The sequence below is a fragment of the Cebidichthys violaceus genome, unplaced genomic scaffold (assembly GCF_023349555.1).
Source record: "Cebidichthys violaceus isolate CVI_PGR_0920_01 unplaced genomic scaffold, fCebVio1.0.p SCAF_32, whole genome shotgun sequence".
Taxonomy (NCBI): domain Eukaryota; kingdom Metazoa; phylum Chordata; class Actinopteri; order Perciformes; family Stichaeidae; genus Cebidichthys; species Cebidichthys violaceus.
The window spans coordinates 3,042,115-3,058,189 of record NW_027176506.1 but is presented as its reverse complement, the minus strand read 5'-3'; the positions used below and the strand labels follow the sequence as shown (position 1 = coordinate 3,058,189).

At 42.9% G+C, this 16,075-nt stretch overlaps 1 protein-coding gene, 1 non-coding gene and 1 pseudogene across 2 annotated transcripts; 2 read left to right on the top strand and 1 right to left on the bottom strand.

The window, feature by feature from the left end:
- Positions 1-2,711: 2,711 nt before the first annotated feature.
- On the top strand, positions 2,712-2,821 carry LOC137882660 (U5 spliceosomal RNA; annotated as a pseudogene).
- Positions 2,822-4,900: 2,079 nt separating this feature from the next.
- Positions 4,901-5,092, top strand: LOC137883051 (U2 spliceosomal RNA). Its single transcript, XR_011104461.1, has one exon. It is a non-coding gene; the product is annotated as a U2 spliceosomal RNA (small nuclear RNA).
- A 1,245-nt stretch (positions 5,093-6,337) lies between these two features.
- On the bottom strand, positions 6,338-12,832 carry hao1 (hydroxyacid oxidase (glycolate oxidase) 1). The gene is made up of 8 exons (XM_068724843.1): positions 12,652-12,832; positions 10,628-10,779; positions 8,731-8,995; positions 8,421-8,593; positions 8,070-8,161; positions 7,085-7,243; positions 6,786-6,855; positions 6,338-6,634 (listed from the first exon to the last, which is right to left on the bottom strand). The coding sequence occupies exons 1-8, from the start codon at positions 12,786-12,788 to the stop codon at positions 6,567-6,569; spliced, it is 1,116 nt and encodes a 371-aa protein (XP_068580944.1). The 5' UTR covers positions 12,789-12,832; the 3' UTR covers positions 6,338-6,566.
- Positions 12,833-16,075: the final 3,243 nt, after the last annotated feature.

Sequence of the window (16,075 nt, the reverse complement as noted above, 5' to 3'; positions counted from 1 at the left end):
CGTAACTATGGAAAGAGTCCAATCGCCAAATAGTCTTCAGTAAATATTCCATCATACATATGTAATAAAAAATAGTTCATTGCACTGAATGTCTGCTGATTGATATTTTGTTATATTTTGTCATACTGCCATGTATTTTAAATTAACTTAAGTTAGTTTTCGTAACAAAGAAGATTAAATCATAGAGAAATGGATGGAGTAACCCACACCGCTGAAACAGTAAGTCTCTGTTGAGACACACACAAGATAATGCAACATATGATTTATTTATTGTGAAAGGAGGTGGGGCTTAAATCACACCAATGAAACTGTATGTCTCTGAGAGGATTGATGCCTTCCACAAATGTCTACAACAACCAGTTAAGACAGGGGACGGGTCTAGTCCTCATCAATGAAAGAGTGACTGCTGAGTGGAATGACATCTCATTCAAATCAGACAAAGTACTTGATTATTGTTATTTAGAACGATAACTGTTCATTGACAGTTTGCTATATTTACTGTTCATTTTATTTGCTATAGTTTTTGTATTTATTTGTTACATGTTGAAAGTGTATAAATAAATTTGAAATTAAACGTAAGGATTGTCACTGTCTGTTGATATTCATCAACATTAATCCCCTTACTTTATGAGTGTATGACTGTAATTGTTGAACCTGTGTAAGATAAACAGTTGGTTTTAATGGACATGGACGGCGGAATGGTGCATCACTTTAAATGTTGGCGACGCAAGTAATTGTGTGGGCGAACTATCAACTTTCCTGTCTTAAAGGAAGGTCCAGTGTTTCCAATGCTAAAAGAGATAATAAAAGAAGCAGTGAAGCACCTTTCAATGCTGAATAACAGCTGTTATCATGGCAGTCATTTCAGTCAGTGAGGAACCTTCCTAAGCAAAAACGACTATTCGACGAAGTCATGTAAATAGGATGCCATTTGTCAGAAAATTAAGATTTCCTTTCGCCAGCAGGTGGCGCTGTGAGTATTACTGAAAATTAGCTTGTAGACATCCTCAGGCCATGAGTGTTATCAAGCATGTGAAGTTTGGGACTGTTTGGAACAAGTCCAGCTGAGTTACATCAGCTTCTTTGATGGGGAATCACGTAAAGTAGCCGCCCGCTACGGTTAAGGCATTCTGTCAAACGTAAAGCTTTTGATACATTTTAATCACAATGCTCTTGAGATTGTACTGCCCAAATTTGAAGTGGATCTGACAAAGTCCCTAGGAGGAGTTCGTTAAACTATAGCGACTAGAAATAGGCCAAAATCTATTGAAAAATGACCCAAAAATCCAAATGGCCAACTTACGGAATGGTTTAGAGCATGGTCCCAAGAGACTTTTCTTTACGTCTGCAGGAGTTACATGTGCCTACCAGGTTTCATTAATGTACCTCAAACGTAGCGCTGGGGCTGGCCTTTTGAAATATTGTAGGGGGCGCTATGGAGGCAACTTAAAACGGCCAAACCAAAAACCCAAATAAAATATGTCTTCCCATCACCTATGACACATGTACAAAGTTTAATGAGTTTTTGAGCATCGCAAGCCACTGAACCATCAGCCTACTTTTTCATGGCGAATGATGCGTTGCCATGGCAACATCGTTCAACGCAAACTCTCAATATTCATGATGGAGCATCTTCAATGTCTTAAGGCTATTCTTGCCAAATTTGAGACTGATCAGGTCAATTGGCTAGGAGGAGTAGATAAAAGTGTAAAATATGACATTTCTCTTTGCCAGTAGGTGGCGCTAAGAGTTATTGACAATTTTGCATTTGAAATGTGCTAAGGGTTGAAGTAGCATCATGCATAAGAAATTTCGTGCAGATTGAATAATGTACCTTGGAGTTATAACAACTTTGTTGTTCATGCACAATGAGGCAAAATGGCCGCCCCGCCACATCAAGGTTCTTCGTTGAAAACTCTTTTGATAACTTTTCATCACAAAGGTCTTAAGAGCATCCTGACCAAATTTGAAGTCGATCGCATGAATTCTCTAGGAGGAGTTCATTCAAATACAAGGGCTGAAAACGTGAAAAATCACAAAAAACTGAAATTGAGTGAATTGCTGTAGCGCCCCCTATTGGTTGCATGGAATGAAAATTGTAGGGTATGTTCCACCATGCGATGTGCACATATATAGCAAATTTGGTGATTTTAGGACAAACGGTTTAGAAGTTATGTGTATTGAAATACAAGCCACGCCCCAAGAAGTTCATTGGTCAGTATCTTCTAAACGCTGTAAGATATCAACAAGCTTTTGATACATTTTTTTTTATCTAGATCCAATAATAATCCACAGCAAATTTGGTAGCAATCGGACCAAGCGTGTAGGAGGAGTTTGAAAAAATTAGGTTTTCACAAAATTCAAGGTGGTGGAAAATTTTGGTGGGTGGAGCTTAGGGATCTGAGAGGATTTTTTGTAGATCTAGCGGATCTGGACATGTTTGTTGAATTTCAAGTAAATCAGACATACTGGCCGAGGGGCGTTGCCGGTCTGACTTGTAGGGGGCGCTAGAGAGACATTTTTTTTCACACAAATATGCAACCTATATCATACCTCTATTTTCACCAGGCCAAATATGCTCCCAAACGATAAAAATAAAAATCATTAAAGCTGCGAGCAGCGATGAACGGGCCCTTGCATCTTCTGTGTGGTGCTACAGAAGAGCTGCAAACATGTATTATGTTGCTCTATATGAACTTGAAACCACATTGTGTAAAAGTCTTCATAATGCACAAGTCTTTCGCCTTTTACTAAAGACTTCCGTGGAGAGGAACATCAATGAGTTAAACCTATTTTTGGCAGGCTTTGCCATTTGGCTGAGCCTTGTACACTTGTGAAAAGACAGAAAGCTGTCCTTAACTAGACCAAGGTGCTTGACTATGGAGGGTTTGGATGGGTGTGCAAAGCAGCAGCCACTGCTATGACCCATTGAATGAACTGCACCACGACAAGGGAGAAATGTGTCAGGAGGTTGCCTCAGGAAGCAAACAGTTGGGGCTCATCGCTTCTCGGCCTTTTGGCTAAGATCAAGCGTTTTAGCCGAAGGATACAGCACAGAGAGAGCGCACAACGACACAGCAATGGCAACAACGGGCCAAGGAGATCAGTCGATTCCAAGGGTCGGGCTGAGATACACGCTGCAGTTCCAGGCGACTACGGGAGAAGAGGAGCTGTATTCCAGAGATTTTTTTGGCAGACTAGTTATAATCGGGCAGCTACATCTAAAGGTGGAGGAGGTTCTCTGCATCCAGTGGAACCAGCAAGAGACGGCGTTTGACGTCACGCTGAAGAACGAGGACATTTCCGGCCGAGTGGAAGAAGTCTGCCGATCAGAAGCAGGGGTAAGGCCGCTAGCCGGCTACAAGGTATTGAACCTTGATAGACTGAACTTCCGAACAATAACTGTGCATATGTATAACCCCTTTGTGAGTGACTCAGCGCTAGCTGCTTTTCTGGGGCAGTATGGTGAGGTGATGACGGGTGCAAGACACATAAAGGACCCCCTGGGTTTTTGGACGGGACGGCGGCAGTTCCAGGTTTTGCTATATCCTGACACCCACCGGCCTTTTTCAGCCTGGGGGGCGATCACGGATACCTGTTCTACCCACGGCAACCTGCTTTCTGCAGGAAGTGCAGGCAGGCAGGGCACACAGAGGCAGGCTGTGCGGAAACAAGGTGTCGTTTCTGCGGACGGACAGGGCACACTAACAAAGACTGCACAGAGCCGAGGACTTGCCATGGATGCAGTGCAACGGACCACCTTTACCGAGGCTGCCCTAGCCGCAAGAAAACTTTCGCAGAGGCCGCCAAATCTACTGAGGCTGGCGAGCCGAGTAGGGGAACTAGACGTGGACAGAATGGAGGAGGAAGGCCGGTACAGGTGGGCTCCGGAGCTGACACTTCGGGGAGCAAAGGGGAGGCAGCGCTCCAGGTGGAGGGCTCTGCCAGAACAGGCGGAGCGGCCCAGGCAGCCTTGGACAGCACGGACAAACTTTCTGCCTTCTTTTCTGATCCTGCTCCCTCCACGTCAAAGCAAGGGGCACGGAAAGGCTCGCAGGCTTTCGGAACAGGACTCCTGACAGAGTTTGGAGAGAGTGGGGAGGGGGCATACAGTAAAAAGCAGAGCGGGGAGAGTAAGGGAGGACAGACCCAAAAGGAGGGGATTGAGGGGAAGAGGGAAGAGGTAACAGGACAGCATATAAGCCCTGCTGACAAAGTGGAGGAACGAGGGGCCCACAAGCAGGAAGTTGGGGACACAAGTCAAAGGGGTGAAGGGAGGTTGGAAGAGCAGGCTTTGGGGGAGGCAGCTGCCACACTAACAGAAGGTTTGGGCCTGAGTTTTGATCTCCCCCCAGGCCTGCTCATGCTGTCGTCCCCTTTAGGGGAGGAGGCGTATGAGGGGTTTAGCAGACCAACGACGTCTCCAAATGCGGTGCCCTTTTCCTGGTCTGACGAGATGGAAAAAGTGACACATTTAGGGTAGTGGGAACCGGAAATTGACATGGACTAGGGTGGTAGAAGGGGTAGGCTTGGGGAATAAACTTTTCCTTATGTGGCTAATTATAAGCCTGGTTAAAAGGAGTTTGTGGGTGGCAAGGCAAGACATGGTGAGGAAAAACAGGGAAAGTCGCTTGGAGGGGGTGTTAAGGAGGATGGAACTAGATGTAAAAGGGAGGATTGAAAGGGACATCAGGAAGTGGGGGAAGCATGCTGCCTTGGAAAGGTGGAAAGGAGGCTTTGGGTGGTGAATGGTAAATCCTGAGGGTAATGCATAAGTGTATTATACCGTGTTTTTTTTTATGACAAAGTTTTGGTTATTTGCATGAGATTGTCAGATTGAATTGATTATCTTGTAGGACAAATGTTAAAGCTGAATGTTAGAAAGTGTATGATTTTGTGTAAAGATTTTTTGATAATAAAAATAAAAAAAAATAAAAAATCTGTTCTTATCAGTTTAATATCTGATATGTCCTCTATATGAGGATAATGTATTAAGCAGATTTTTAGCATTGGGAGATGAAAAAGGGGCTTGCTCCGTTCACTCCACGCATTGACCCGGTATTGCAGCATTGCCGAGAATGGTGCACTCTTTAAATGCCTTGTGGACAACCAAACACCAATCTAAATGGATCAGTCTGTTGACTGATTTGACTCTGGAATGAACGACGCGAGTCACAGTCTCTGTCTGTCTTCAAGGCCGGGACTTGTGGCAAACAAAGGCCCTGTTTACTTCTTACTGAGGCCCTTTGTGGAACAACACTGTGCTCCCAGCCTCAAATCACTGTATACATCAGCCCTGACTGCTGGGGGAAATTTCCAGCTCTGAATCAACAGTGAAATGAAGAAAAAATAACACACTTTACTCTACCTGTCCGACGTTGAATTGCTGTTGATTTGGTCATATTTCCCTGTTTTTTGAGACATTTTTAAGCTTAGATATAGAATCTTACATTTTTGTGGTCAAAGCAAAACATAAGAAGAAGAAGAGAAGTGTAGAAGAAGAGCAACGACAGAACAAGCATGAACCCGACCCGTGGGCTCTCGCTCGCCCCCTTCAGTGAGGCAGAGGTACTGTTTGCCTCTCTGTGCTTTATCACTGCGGTTTAATGTCAGATCAGCAACACTACATATGTTCTACACAGACGTGAAATACATTACCTATTCTATGTAAAGAAAGGACATCTAATAAAAGAGTCTACAAATATTACAGTGGTGACAAACAATGAGACAGAAAAAGACTCAACCCAGTTAGTGAGGATTCACAGTCTGAGGTAAGGAACAGCTGGTCACTGTCTCACCTCACTGTCTTCTCTGCGTTTGAACAGGACATGACATCATTCAGAGATTCTGATTATACAAATGCTTGAAATATTGGAATCATACAGAAATTACATTTATAGCACAGATCAGTAGAGAAATAATAATATTTATTTTAGTTTAGCATTATTTGTTTTTTACTTTTCATGATGAGCCTCATCTGACCGTACGTCCCTGACCTGTTGAGATGCAAGTGGAGGGACTCAAGCGATGTGGACCCTCTGGCACACCCTTGGTAGTGGTGCCTGCCTCACTGGTTCATCCTGGATGTAGTTTAAATGCTGCTGGATTCACCAGATGTTCTACCCGACTGTTCTCTCATCAATGCATCCTTCTTTCCATTCGTCCTTGCATCCATCCCTCTATTCATTCATCTACCAATCTATCCATCACTTTAACTTTGTGTGTGTGTGTGTGTGTGTGTGTGTGTGTGTGTGTGTGTGTGTGTGTGTGTGTGTGCGTGCTATGTGAGAATCTGCCTGGGTGCGCACACACACAAAACACATTCAATGAACACATCTTTCGGATAAAAATCTGTTTTATTAATGCCACTTCATTTACTTACTGGCCAGTGTTACACCTCAGTTTTACATTAGATCAGTCAAGATGCGTTTTCCAGTAGAACAAGTTGTAGCAATTAACAAACAAGTCTAAATAAACAAAAAAAATAGTGAATTCATTTGACAAATGAATGACCAGTGATTCATCAAGAATGGATCGTCTTGTGAATCCTGCAGCAGATTCTTCTCTCACATCCTGGAGGTGAAGTCTGCTCTCCTGACCAGGGACCTGCTCACCTCAGATACAGAACGACAGCCTGCACACACACACACACACATTTTTTTGGCTACGTCCACCTTTATATACAGTCTTTGGTGTTTCCACAAAGCAGGAGCCCTGTGTGTCTGTGTGTGTGTGTGTGTGTGTGTGTGTGTGTGTGTGTGTGTGTGTGTGTGTTTATGTATTACCTGATAGGGCCATAGCCAGTCGCAGCTCCTCTTTTAGAAGTTCCAGAATCTCTGTAACTCCTTGTTCCCCCTGGACACACACACACACACACACACACACACACACGGACACGTTTGCTTAGTTGCGTGTCATATTAGAGTGTTGTTTTGTAAATTATATTTAGATAGCCTGACTTTTTTTTTTTTAACAATAACCATCCTCGTTTTGTTACATACTACCAACTTTCCTAAAGCACAAACTAAAACATTGAATAAAAGCTAATTTTTTTGTTCAGTGTAACTGAAGCGTGGAGCTTCACCTGACAGGCGAGGCCCCACAGCACGGGGCGGCCGATGAAGACAGCCTTTGCTCCCAGAGCCAAGGCTTTCAGCACGTCTGTGCCTCGCCGCACTCCTCCGTCCATGTAGACATCGCAGCGACCCTGCACTGCCTGCACCACCTCCTCCAACACATCTAGCTACACACACACACACACACACACACACACACACACACACACACACACACACACACACACACACACACACACACACACACACACACACACACACACACATTTTACTTCATATATTTTATTGCCCATGAAAAAAATAACCCTCTTACAAGTTGGGTCCTGCATATCCATGGCATATCAGACAGATTTGTCAACTCATTATTCTCAAAGGCAAATCGAGCTTTGCTCCATCTAAAAACTGAAAACAAAAATCAATACATGTCTTTTTGGACTTTGCGATTGTTTGCCTGTTCACCTTTTTGCCTGTTTTCCCTCTCTGCCTTTGAATTGAGTAAAGCTGAACGTTCCTGCTACACGGACTGCTCCGTGTTCCATGCTTTGAGGTCTGCCACTTTTCCTCAAGTCAGTACAGAAGTGGCACTAGACCGGCGGTTTAAGTCATGTGGTAAAACAAGAAAATACTGGAGCAGTGTAGGGTTGCTGTGCCATGTGACAATAGACCCTAAATTCCATAAACCTTCCTAAATTGCACTAAAGACTGAGACCAGTTAGTATGTAGTTGGTTGGTAGACTAGTTTAGAGACCATGTATAGTGTAAGTCTAAGGGGGCTGCACTGGTTTAGTGGCTACTGTCACCTGACAGCACTGAGGATGATGAACGTCTACGGCATTACTGTAGTGCATAGAGGTCCGGATTGAGATTATGTTATATACACAGCATTATTGGAAGGTCTGTAAAAAGTTCCATCATATAGAGATGGATGACACTGTCTTGTACCTGATATTTAATAATAGAACAATTCACACACACACACACACACACACACACCGTGGCAGGAACCCCATCCAGTTGTCGAGCTCCGTGATTGGACACCAGGATGCCATCGACGCCGTAGATCACAGCCTGGGCTGCGTCCTCACCTGACGACACACACACAAACACACACACAAACACACCGCTGAACAAGTTCATCTTGAACCAGACAATGAAACACAGTTGATTGATTGTGTATTTGCATAGCTAGTAACTGGCAAGCTAGAAGTAAGATCCCGATTCCACCATTAAGCTTTTCTTACCAACAACTGCACAACACTGACATTAATCACTGACTGTAACGTTAACGTAATAACACTGGTTCAGGCTGTGTGTGTGTATGTGTGTGTGTGTGTGTTAATATACCATTAACTACCCCTTTCACAATCACTGGTAGGTATGTGTGTTTTTTTATCCATGTGATGTCATCCCAACAGAGAGAGGGGTCTATTGCCTTGGCGACATAAACAGCCAAACCGCTGTCATTGCCGTAGTTTCCCTCAGAGAAAGCCATGGAGGCTGATGAGAAGTTGGACATGCTGAGGACACACACACACACACACACACACACACACACACACACACACACACACACCACAGTTACTATGGGACACCCTTTGTGGTCTCCATGGTGGAATTTGGGAAGTGATTTTATTTTCCATTGTTTGGTTCCTACCTCAGGTGTGAGGGCAGTTTAAAGCGGTTGCGCATGTCATCCAGTCTCCGTCCCAGGTATGGCGTATCCACGGTGACAAAGACAGCCTTGTAGCCCGCCTCTTCTGCCCGGCGGACCAAGGACAGTGTGAGTTCCCGGTCTTTGTAGATGTAAAGCTGCAGCCACATGACGCCGCCCACTGAGGTTGTCATCGCTGACATCACTTCCTCTATGGTGGAGGTGGCCCAGGAGCTCAGCATCATCCCTGTCCCCATCGCTTGGCATGCTGAGTAGACACATAAGGTTATGGGAATGAGCCTCACACCAATACATTAGAGATGCTGCGATTACGTTTTTTCCTTCCCGATAATGATCTAATTTCTGAATTTGCATATTGGTATACAGTGCTGTGAAAAAGTATTTGCCCCCTTCCTGGTTTCTTATTTTTTGCATATTTGTCACACTTAAATGTCTCAGATCATCAAACAAATTTTAATATTAGACAAAGATAACCCGAGTAAATACAAAATGCTGTTTTTAAATGATGATTTAATTCATTAAGGGAGAAAAGCTATCCAAACCGACTTGGCTCTATGTGAAAAAGTAATTGCCCCCTAAACCTAATAACTGGTTTTGTCACCCTTGGCAGCAACAATTGCAATCCAGCGTTTGCGATAAGTGACAATGAGTCTTTCACATCGCTGTGGAAGAATTTTGGCCCACTCTTCTTTGCAGAATTGTTTTAATTCAGCCACATTGGATGGTTTTCGATCAGAAACGGCTCGTTGAAGGTCATGCCACAGCATCTCAATCAGATTTAAGTCCAGACTTTGACTAGGCCACTCCAAAACCTTTATTTTGCTTTTTTGAGCCATTCAGAGGTGGACTTGCTGGTGTGTTTCGGATCATTGTCCTGGTGCACAACACAAGTGCGCTTGAGTTTGAGGTCACGAACTGATGGCTCGACATTCTCTTTCAGGATGTTCTGGTAGAGAGCAGAATTCAGGGTTCCATCAATTAAGGCAAGTCGCCCAGGTCCTGAAGCTGCAAAGCAGCCCCAGACCATCACACTACCACCACCATGTGTGACTGTTGGTATGATGTTGTTTTTATGAAATGCTGTGTCAGTTTTACGCCAGATGTAACGGGACGCACACCTTCCAAAAAGTTCAACTTTTGTCTAGTCAGTCCACAGAATATTTGCCAAAAAGTCTCGGGGATCATCAAGATGTTTTTTGACAAATGTGAGACAAGCCTTTGTGTTCTTTTTGGTCAGCAGTGGCTTTCGCCTTAGAACTCTCCCATGATGCTATTTGTGCTCAGTCTCTTTCTTATTGTTGAATCATGAACACTGATCTTAACTGAGGCGAGTGAGGCCTGCAGTTCTTCAGATGTTGTTCTGGGGTCTTTCCAGACTGTTTCATGTCAGTTACTTTGTTTCTCATCTATTCTTGAATTTCTTTAGATGGAGACATGATGTGTTGCTTTTTGAGATCTTTTAGCCGACTTCACTTTGTCAGACAGGTTCTATTTAAGTGATTTCTTGATTCAACAGGTCTGGCAGTAATCAGGCCTGGGTGTGGATAGTGAAATTGATCTCAGCTTTTCAAAAAAATCACAGTTGATTCATGATTTATCAAGGGGGGGCAATTACTTTTTCAAATAGGGCCAAGTAGGTTTGGATAGCTTTTCTCCCTTAATAAAAGCAATCATCATTTAAAAACTGCATTTTGTATTTACTCGGGTTATCTTTGTCTAATATTAAAAAAACATTTGATGATCTGAAACATTTAAGTGTGACAAATATGCAAAAAAATAAGAAACCAGGAAGGGGGCAAATACTTTTTCACAGCACTGTATATAGTCAACAGTGTGTGTGTGTGTGTGTGTGTGTGTGTGTGTGTGTGTGTGTGTGTACCTCTTGCTGTAGCTGTCTCTCCCTCAGGATGAGCCATCCTCTGCATTGCTGTGGCTGCCACACAGACTGGCATGCTCAGCTTGTGGCCCAGCACAGAGACAGAGAGATCCACTGTGGACACGTCCCTCAACACCCGGGGGACAAGACGCCACCTGCGAGACGTTAAACTCACATTCAAAACATAAAACAACTAAAAAGAAGAAAAAGAATACATGAACTCCTAATTGGGACATGAAACACTGAGTACCCATTTTCATTTGTTCATGACCTCAATTGCATTGTTTTGCATATACTGTATATATATATATATATATATATATATATACTCTGTGTGGTCCTGTTTACATGTTACACATAATAACATTGACTGTCGGACCGACAAACAGTTCATAAAAGCAACTTAAAATCAAAGTCCGATGGCTGAAGTCCTTCATCTGTTTCAAAGAGGCTATAAACTTGATAAAAACTTTATTAAAGTTATCATTTTTAATGCTGCTTAAGGCAGGTGCACACAGATGCCGACACGTGAAGCATTATATACTTCCATCATCAAGTTCTAAGCCCTTTTACATCTTCACAATTTATTTGATTAATTGAAAAATGTATAGTGTAATTAACTTATTCCTGATTCATGACTAGAAGAACTTGACACACACTGCTGAGCTCAGATTGATCTACAGGCTCCCAGCTTTCAGAAGATGAACACTTGTATGTGGCATATACTCTTAACCTGTTATCCCCCCGAAGACCTCTGGTCTCCCCCTAAAAAAGACAGAAACGAGTCTTCTGTGTGTGGGTGTCTTTAATTACTCGGTTCATGAATTCCACCACCATGCTGTTCCACCAGGCCGACTGATTGGTGCTCAGGGCTTTGCAGATGACACACAGTAGTAATAGTGCCAGTTCTGAAGGTTACTGCTCTGTCTGCTCTTACTTTACAGTCTGAGGCACATTGGGCCACATTCACTATTTGTTGAAATCTTCTTACCTTGCTTATGAAATAAGTTTATGCGCAAAATGACCACCGGATTCATGACATTTGCGCACTGACAAAGTGTTGTTCTTACCACCGTGCGTATGTTACTCGATATGTTACCCAATCAGCATCCTACCAAGGTCTGTGCAGGAAGTGGAATTCATTTGCCATTGTTCACGTTGTATAATAAACAGTGTCAGTTTAGCAGTATTGATAATCTCATTGTCATACTCGCGTTGATGTAAATGTATTCTGCTACGTGTGAGTCAGCTGTTCATAGCCGATGGATCCTCTCATTGAAGGACGACCCTGCTCTACCACTGAGCCACAGTTGAATGATGTGTCCCTGAGAAACGGACTGTTACTCAGGTAAAACAAAAAAAATAAACAGTTTGTTGTTGAAGTTTATGTGGAAAAAAAAAAAGAATAACCAGAAAAAAAGGAAACAGGTGGAGATGGGGACAGTCTAACTTGTCAGCCTGAGACGTCACACTCGCTGCAATTATAATAACATAAGTGTGATATGTGATATAAACAAGGGTGAAAGAGAGGACATCCAACAAAACTTTCATCCATTCATTTCATAATTGTATTAGCCTTGACATTTAGCCTTTCATAAACAACAAAGTTTGCCGGAACACTCAAGTATTAACTGGGCGGTCCAGCAAAGAATTATTTATATAACCACAATAACATCAAATCATATTTTTCCGTGAAATGCCGTCATAAAATATGACGAAAAGCATTCAAACCTCAATAGAAGAGCATCGAAATACATATTTTAATTTTGACAATAACTGATGAAAATGTAGTTACATGGTGTGTGTCTACATTAAGTCAGCCGGCCGGGCCTTCGTCAGTTCCACATTTGTTTGCAGATTAAGAACATATTCAGGTCAGAAGATATTGATAGATCACAGATTTGTGTGTACATACGGTTTAAGCACAGATCTGTGCATAGAGACCCAAAGCTGCTCGGAGCTTTGGTGGAACTTGTGTCCAACAGAAATTTGTAGTGTGTGTGTGTGTGTGTGTGTGTGTGTTGTACCTGTTAAAGGCAGCGACATTGTCAGCCAGAGTGGTTTGCTCATCAGCTCCTGAGCGGTAGTAGTCATACACAGCTTTAGGAAGAACTTTCTTGGCTTCTTCCTCAAAGTCGGCCACACACACACGCTGCACCGACATTGCCGTCCACTCGAGCACCAAACCACTGAGGCGGCTCACTGTCTGTCCCCTCTGACACACAGTATGGTAAGTAGAGCTGCTGTAATGATTAACTAGCCGGATGCTTCATCAGCCCCGAGCCCCCTTCTTCTCAATCATGACTTCTGAGGGGGGTTCCTGCTCATGTGTACACAAGATAAAAAAAACTTCTGTCCAAAACAAACAGAGAGTACTGTGGGCATCATGGTAATGAAGCCACCTGGACCTTTTTATAATGTGTGCGTTTGGACTGTTACTAGGTTATGAGCTAGTGCTGACCGGTGAACTGTGAATCCTCTGTATGTACAGACACAATTTAATTTAACACAACAGACAATTAGAAAGAGGCCATATCAGTTCATTCACAATAATAATGACAATCATTTTTTATCAGCCACCTTTCTAAAAGCATTTGTGTTATTATTTGGCTACGTTAAGATGCAGCTGCAAATGTTGATTATTTCTCATCATCTCTTTTCTGTTAACGTCAGACAGAGTTCCAGCCATGGCTGTTGTCCAAATGTTGTGCTTAATGCTATACAACTATACTACCCTACATGTGCATGTATCAGATTCAGTTACATGTTCACTGTCAGACGACAATGCCATCAATCAATTGTCTTCCGCTCAGGCCAGAGCAGAGGCAGCAGGGTGAGCACGGTATTCAAGGCCTACTCAGCGGCTCTACTCCGAGCTTCCTCCAGATGTCTGAGCTCCTCATCCTATCTCAGCGCCGCACTGAACCTATGGCTCATCTCACGCTCCACTCTACCTTCAACATCAAGATACTTGAACTTCCTTGCTTGGGGCAGTGACTCATTCCCAAACTGGAGGGTGCAATCCACCATTTTCCTGCAGAGAACCATGGCACTGTTTGACTTTAGGGTCCATAAGGGACTCCCTAAGGCAGTGATTCTTAGCCCTGTGAAGCCTGACACATCATATAATATTCAGAAAATTAAGATTTTTTGATATTGAAGTGTTTATTGGACCTTTAGTCAAAAAAAAATAAAAAAAATATTTTTTTTGTATTTACATATATATTTTTTTGTATCACATTTGATACATCAGGCATATTTATCAATGTATTGATCACAACAATGTTTATTTTAGAAACAATAACTAATGATGTTCATTGCCTTTGGAACATTTGGAACATTTCAGTTGGTTTGGTTCTTATTTTTTTCCCAAACAGCAACCTTTTTACAACCTGTTTGTTTCGCTTCGTGGAAAAGCACAGTTTCTGTCCTTGTTCAGGCAAAGATGGACTTTACATTTCCCACAGTAGACATGGGAGACGTGATTGCCTGTGCAGTGCTTTCATCTGATTGTTTACTCTGAATTAATTTTTTTAAACTAATGAATTAATTAGCAATATAACAAAAGGTTATGATAGCCAAGGATTTTTTTATATATATAAAAAACATAAATTTCCACTTAATATATTTTACTACCTTTAATTAGTTTAATTAAATTACCAAAATAATGTATTTGGCATTGTGATATGGCATAATCCAGAGTGCATAATGAAATACAATACAAGGATTCACGGGTGAATTATTACTTTATAAACCTGCTGTATCATATTTGATACCTATGTTTTCAATACAATTTTACTATAAAATAAGGAACGAAATATGAAGTAATTATAGTTTGCTTCAATACAGTAAATATTCATATTGAAATATTAGTAACACTATAAATGTTATTCTTACCATAACTGTTTCAAAATTAGCAACGATTTCCCTGCCGAAACGGCTGCCATTTTGGAAATGGAATTTAAGTGCCTGCTACTGCCTGCTGTGCATGGAAACTCCACCAGATGGTAGCAGACATGTATAGGATTGTATACAACAGGGTTTTCAGGAAAGTATTGCTCATGTTAATTATGTAGAGGTCTCTGAAATTCACGTATCAAATATGATACAAATGGCGCTACAGGGTGGGGCCAGCGCCACCTAGAGGGCGGCAGAAAACGTTCAGTTTTGCACATGTGGGCCGCGAGGGCCGCGGGACCGCATAGGTTATCAGTTGAAAACACCAGAGATATTATTGTTATCCATGAGACGCTCAGTTACAATATAGCTTCCCACCACTTGGTGGCTGTAATGTGTCAGTCAGTTGTTTAACAAGGTCCAATAAGCAGACGAAGACACTCAGCTAGCCGCTAACCTGTAGCGAAAGTTATGGAGAAGTATATAATTATTATTAAGCGGACATTTTTAACACAAGAACCGGGCAGCGAGCGGTGAACAGCTGTTTGTGTGTGTGTGTGTGTGTGTGTGTGTGTGTGTGTGTGTGTGTGTGTGTGTGAGATGTTTCTTCCTGCCGCCCCCCCCCCCCCCCCCCCCGGTGACACGTCTCGTTACAGGATCAAACGTGACAATATCAAAATACATATTGTTGTGTTTTTAAATAAACATATAAGCACGTGAGAACAAACTGCTCTTAACTCTTTATTAGCATAACTTCACATGCACCTTACTGCCCCAGTACAGACTCCCTCCACTTCCATGCTTCACCTGCCCTAAGGGACTCCCTAAGGGACTTCTTAAGGGACACGGACATAGGTCTTCTCCAAGGCCACAAAACACACGCAGACTGGATGGGCAATCCCCCATGACCCTTCCAAAAGACATGCAAGTGCCAGCCAAGACAGCCCAAAAATGTCCAAAGCATTCAGCATCTCGGGGCGAATCTCATCCATCCCTGGTGCCTTGCCGCTGAAGAGCCTTTTGACTACCTCAGCAACTTCTGCCAGGCATAGGGATGGTTGGGTTCAGAAGATCCCCAAAGTGCTATTTCCACCGCTCGACAAAACCCCCAGTTTGGGTCAACTGTTCGCCCCTTCTGAATACAGCCTGAATTAAGCCCTGCTTTCCCTTTTTTACCAGATCTGTCCAGCAGCCCCCCCCCCCCCCCCCACCAGCTGATCCAACTCACAGTTCTTCCTTCCGCAATTAATGTGTTTATTTGTATCAGACTCCACAGGCATCATCTCGACAAGCTGAACTGCCAACTCCGTCGAATACACTGCGATCGACTTCACCACACCAGAGTGTATGCGTCATAGCTGCTGCAGCAGTGGGCCAATCACACGCTGCATTAAATCCAAAGTACGCCTGCGGTGATTGGCTGGGAGCAAAACCAGTCATTTTCTTTCTAGATCTGGGCACAGAATGGATGGAATGCAGGTGTTTGACTGGAGAAGTGTTGATACTACATGGTACTGGGTTATGTCGGTCAATACCAAGCATCAACCTCCGGTA

Bases quoted from the DNA above. Each gene is read 5' to 3' on its own strand.
- hao1 (XM_068724843.1), bottom strand. From the start codon at position 12,788: ATGTCGGTGCAGCGTGTGTGTGTGGCCGACTTTGAGGAAGAAGCCAAG. The intron at 8,996-10,627 runs GTACACACACAC...GTGTCTACTCAG, and splicing joins AGAGACAGCTACAGCAAGAG to CATGCCAAGCGATGGGGACA. The intron at 8,162-8,420 runs GTATATTAACAC...GTGTGTCGTCAG, and splicing joins TGTGAAAGGGGTAGTTAATG to GTGAGGACGCAGCCCAGGCT.